The sequence below is a fragment of the Gekko japonicus genome, unplaced genomic scaffold, assembly GCF_001447785.1.
Source record: "Gekko japonicus isolate JY-2015 unplaced genomic scaffold, Gekko_japonicus_V1.1 scaffold1431, whole genome shotgun sequence".
NCBI lineage: Eukaryota > Metazoa > Chordata > Lepidosauria > Squamata > Gekkonidae > Gekko > Gekko japonicus.
The window spans coordinates 50,532-55,960 of record NW_015172046.1 but is presented as its reverse complement, the minus strand read 5'-3'; the positions used below and the strand labels follow the sequence as shown (position 1 = coordinate 55,960).

At 48.2% G+C, this 5,429-nt stretch overlaps 1 protein-coding gene across 1 annotated transcript in view; it reads right to left on the bottom strand.

Moving 5' to 3' along the window:
• Window positions 1–1,051, bottom strand: part of LOC107118394 (high affinity cAMP-specific and IBMX-insensitive 3',5'-cyclic phosphodiesterase 8A-like) — a 60,119-nt gene extending 59,068 nt beyond the window's left edge. Inside the window, exon 1 of the mRNA XM_015420719.1 lies at window positions 999–1,051. Coding sequence (XP_015276205.1) covers window positions 999–1,025 — 27 coding nt within the window. The 5' untranslated portion in view covers window positions 1,026–1,051. The remainder of the gene's footprint in view (window positions 1–998) is intronic.
• Window positions 1,052–5,429: the final 4,378 nt, after the last annotated feature.

Genomic DNA, 5,429 nt, shown 5'->3' with positions numbered 1-5,429 from the left:
GGTAGACCCTATGACATTATACTTGCTGAGTCCTTCCACCCCCCCGCCCAATGCTGCCCTCTACAGAATCCACCCCCCCAGCCTCCAGGTATTTCCCTCCTTAGAGCTGGCAACCCTACTTTCCCCTCCGTGCCTGTTGGTAGGCAACTAAGCTTGGTCCTGTCACCTACTTTGGCCTTTGGGAGAAAACACATTGGGGCCAGTCCTGATAGGGTTGCCAACTCCAGATGGGAAATTCCTGGAGATTTGAGGGATGGAGCCTGAAGAGTCTATGGCATTGAGGTTTGAGGAGGGGTGGGACCTCAGACAGGTACAGTGCCATAGACTCCACCCTCCAAACCAGTCAGTCCCTCATGGGGAACCATTGTTGCCAATCTCCAGGTGAGGGCTGGAGACCACTCAGAATTACAACTGCTCTGCAGAAGGAAGGGCAGAAGTCAGCTGAAGTCAAAGGGGCAGATAATGGTAGGTTGATGGTTAGCTGGGAAGGAGATGGGGTTGCCAACTCCAGGCTGGCAAATTCCTGGGGATTTGAGGGGTGGAGTCCGGAGAGGGTGGGGTTTGCGGAGGGGTGGGACCTCAGACAGGTAGAATGCCATAGACTCCACCCTCCAAACCAGCCATTTCATCCTGAGTAACAATTGTTGCCAATCTCCAGGTGAGGACTAGAGATCACTCAAAATTACAACTGCTCTTCAGGTAGCAGAGATCAGTTCCTCTGGAGAAAACAGTGGACTCTGTCATTATACCCTGCTGAGGTCACCACAGCAAATTGACACTGTTTGCCCAAAGCCAGAGCACTCTCCCAGAGCCTCTTTCTAGATTTCGTTGTATTTATTTCCACAACGGGCCTTATTCCTAGTTTCCTAATAATACAGGTGGGACCTCTCCTGCCTCAAATATATAAACAGAGATGAAACAAAAAAGAGAAAAGCAATTTTGCTTCTGTCAGGCAGAGGATTTTGTGCCAGCCCATCTACATTCCTATCATGGCTTACCTGAAGTTGATCTTGGTGGAGTCTCATAGGGCCAAAATGCACATCTGTTCCCACTGCCTAGAAAGAAGAACAGGGAGAATTTTAAGCAACTCTTTCTGGCACATGGGGAAAGAAAGGTAATTGTCGTTTCCTGCCAAAAGGTACCTCTGATTTACTCCCCCCACCACACACACACACACCTTGCACCTAATATGGCAATCATTTTGTGTCACAACATTTCAAGGCTACCCTTGGGCATTTATAGTCAGTGTAACAATGACAATGTGACAAATCAACAGACCAATCTCCAGGGCATTTCTTCCATCTGTCATTTTCTTGCCAAAAGCGAGAAGCATTAGTCATATGACCTTGCTTGACAGCCACCTGCACTGTCAGCATTACTTGCTGTTTTCGTTGTTCTTTAAGAAAATATCCCAATATTTGCAAGCCCCCATCCAAACACAGCAAACAAAGTGGCTGATTTACAGTTTAAAAGAGCACTTAAATCCTGTAGTGGTGGTGGATGCCTAGGAAGGCACTGTGACAGCTCTAAACACCAAAGGATCTGTTTGTTTGTTTGTTTGTTTGTAGCCCACCTTTCTCACTGAGACTCAAGGAGGATGGCAAAAATATTAACAAAATATTCTATCAGGAAGCATCAGAATCCAATAAACAGTGTGGTAGGACTATGATTATAGAAGTAGAAAATGATGCAAACAGATTTAAAGAACACACCTGTCTAAGGCATGACATATCATGAAGCAGAAAGGGGGTTACAAAGGCAGAAGGTAATGTTGTGAAAGCAAGGAGATACATTTGCAAAAAATATGGTGTTGGTCTACTTTCTTAGCTGGCTTTTCAATAAAGAAACTCATGAAGGATAAGTCTACCAATGGCTAAACGGAACCTCCACGTCCACAGGCAGTGTACCCCCCTGACCACTATGTGCTGGAAAAGAGGCTGTTGCCTTCATGTTCTATTCATGGGCTTCCCAGAAGCATCATCCCAGCCACTCCTGTAACCAAACTGATCTTGGTCTGATTCAACCAGGCACAGCTCTGACTCCTAAGATGCTAAGAGCACACCACTTACCAATGATGCTAAGGCACTAAGGCAAATCACTTACTCTGGAATCTGTTGCATTTTAATCTCACCCTTCCTCCAGAATGAGAGAGTCTATTCTCCAAGGTCATGTGCAGTGCCACGTCCACTGATTGCAGTGGGCTAAGACTGGAGTAGCTCTGCATGAGACTGGACTGTCAGCAGGGCTGCCAACTCTGGGTTGGGGGATTCCCAGAGATTTGGGGGCGGAGCCTGGGGATGGTGGAGTCTGGAGAGGGAGCTCAGCAGGGATGTGATGCCACAGAGTCCGCCCTCCAAAGCTGCCATTCTCTCCGGGGGGGAACTGATCCCTGGCATAATTTCGGGGGAATGCCAGACCCCACCTGGAGGTTGGCAACCATAACTGTCAGTGAACCTCGTGGCTGAGTGGGGATTCCCAGCTCTTTCTTCAGCACTCTGACCACCGCACAGCACTGCCTCTCAAACTATTTCTGTTGGTACCAAATACAAATATTCCTGTTGGTACCAAATAAACCCCTTAAGGGTTGGTCTTGCTGGGACTTAAAAGCTCTTTGGGGAAGTTGGGAAAGGGAACTGGCCATGCGAACTGCCTTATAGTCTCCCCGATCATGAGCCCTTTTGTGGAAGAAGAGACAAACCCTGTTGGTTTCAGTGATGGGTTGTCCCCATATCTGAAGGACTGTCTCTTTCCATAGACCCCTGTGAGCCAACTACAGTCTTCAGGTAGCCCATCTGTTGACTATCCCACCACTTTGGGTGGCCTGTCTGGCATTGATCAGAATTGGAAAATATTTGGCCCTGACTTGGATAGCCCAGGCAAGCCCGATCTTGTTAGATCTTGGGAGACCTCCAAAGAATACCAGGGCCGGGAGACAGAGGCAGGCTATCAAGCCACTTCTCTGAATATCCCCCATGCCCCAGTAGGAGTCACCAGAGGTCATCATGACTTCCAGGCATGGGTGTGCACACACACACATACACACACACTGCAAAAATATCAAAAAAGATGTCAGAATTGGAAACTATTTGGAAATATTTTAAAACTATTATTGTAAGCTGCCTGGAATCATGAAGAAAGGTGGGGTAAAAATGTTCTAATGAATTAATTAATGTATTAATTTTATTTATTTACATTACTTATAGTCAGCCTTTCAGGTGGATTCCAGAGCATGATACCGGCACACGAAACAGTCCAAATGCTTCATAAATACTAAGCAGCAGTAGAATAATGTATTAATCGGGCAGGACAGAGGTAACTGAAGGTACAAAGCATATAAAAGAACAATTCCCTTTTAATTGTGCAGCTAAGAATCTGTGTCCTCCCCCCAACCCCACGTCTGTCCTGAAATAGAATTATAGGAAGGTCATCTTGAACCAGGAGTTGAACTGGAGACTTTAAACAAACACGCAAGAACAGATTCTGATGACTATGAAAGTGGCATTTTTATGATGTTATTCTTCACAATAAAACCATACTTTATGATCAGATTTAATCTGCTGCAGTCCAGAATTTCTTCCAATGAGTAATTTTAAAGAGCCTGCAGCCTATCCCACACACCACATAAAGGCCACTGAAAATTACATGGTTTCTCCATCGCTCTTTGCTTGGAGCGCCGTCTGTAAGGCTCCTCGGATGCCCTTTCATTTATTACTTTGGAAATCACCCGTTTAATTTTACATTTAACTGAAGCCCCAAAAGAGAAATGGGCAGGGAGAACTAGAGCAGCGAAAGTCATGAGAAAAGTGGAAAGGGACAACTTCCAAGAGTGTATTTCAGGTAGGGATACTATATGCCCACTTCCTCTAACAATGCCCCCTCCTCCGACTTTGCCTCTTGGGCTGGCAAAAGAATCAGTGGGGAGCAGTCAAGGTGAAAGCCCAGACATGACATGCTGACATTATGTCCAGGTTTTTGCCTGGATGTGACATTGGCACATAGTGTGATGCCACATCCACCCCTTCCCCCCCCCCGTGGCTATAATGTTGGTTAATTTTATTGTAGAACTATATTCCAGGTAATACCCAAGGCAGTTTACAACAATAAAATCAACACAAATACAAAAAACACAAATACAATGGAAAAAAGTGTCCTAAAAGAAGTAATGTGGGCCACTGAAGCAGTAATAAAAGCCAACAGTAAAACCAGTGGTGATTTACAGTTGCTCAAATAATAAGCCATTAGGCTGATTATTCAACTTAGATGACTCAATTAGGTCCCCGCCACACGGCAGGAAAAACATTGGCCAAAGTGCAGCAAATCAGAACCGCACCAAAGTAGAGACGCTGCAGCGGGATCCCACGGATCCCCTGAGACGCGGCGCCATTGCTCCCCGGCACGATCAGATGCTGGGGAGGAAGCTACTGTCGGGAGGGGGAGCCTGCCGAACTGCGCATGTGTGAGCATGCGCAGTTCGGCCAGGCGCCGGGGATGCGCCAGCCGAAGGACGTGCCGGCGATCCCACGGCCGGCTTTGATGCGGCCTTCCCGGACGAACCACCATGGTAGGTGGTTCATTTTTGCTGCGGGGTTTTGGGCAGAAGGGCCGGATCGGGAACGGGCGCGCAATGCTTCCCAGATGTTGCGGTGGGATCGCGCCCGTTTGCTGCGGCCCCGATCCGTCCCTCTCCCGGCCCAAAACCTCTCGTGTGACCGGGGCCTTAAAAACCTTTTTTAATGCAATCTTAAACAGAGGTTCTTGTAAAAACTACAAAAGGCAGGCAACATCAATCTGGCCAAAATGGCAGTGGGTTTGTAAAAGTGCCCCAGTTAGGAGCACAAATGGTTGGAAACCAGGGCAGGCAGCCCCCTAGTTTGTCCACTGCACTGATCAAGTCGGGCAGCTGCCGGAACAATTGCTGGGCAGATGCCTTAGCTCCAAATTTGATCGGAACAGTAAGGCTAGGGTAGCTCTGAGTACCCACTCTGAGTACAGAAATTCCTGGAGATTTGGGGGGCAGAACCTGGGGATGGAGCTCAGCACTGAGATGTGTGATGCCACAAGAGTTCACCCTTTCCCCCAGGGGGACTGATCTCAGTAGTCTGGAGATCAGTCACATTGCTGGGAGGACTCCAGGATGCACCCAGAGGCTGATGACCCTAAGTGCTATGGGGGGGGGGGTCTAACTTTCTTCCCAGGTCCTCTTCTCCATCTAACTTCCTCCTTCCGCAAACAGCTATTGGGGGGGGGGGCACAGCATCAGGTGCGAAGATATAGCTACATATTTCCCTGCTGATCACCCCTACTGATGCCTTGGAGCTGGGAGAAAGCTTCTCTCACCTGCAAACAAACCAGTAGCAGCTATATATGGCCCCCGTCACATGGGCCGGATATCACGGGGGGGGGGGGGGGCGGGGCGGTTGGCCCCGGGG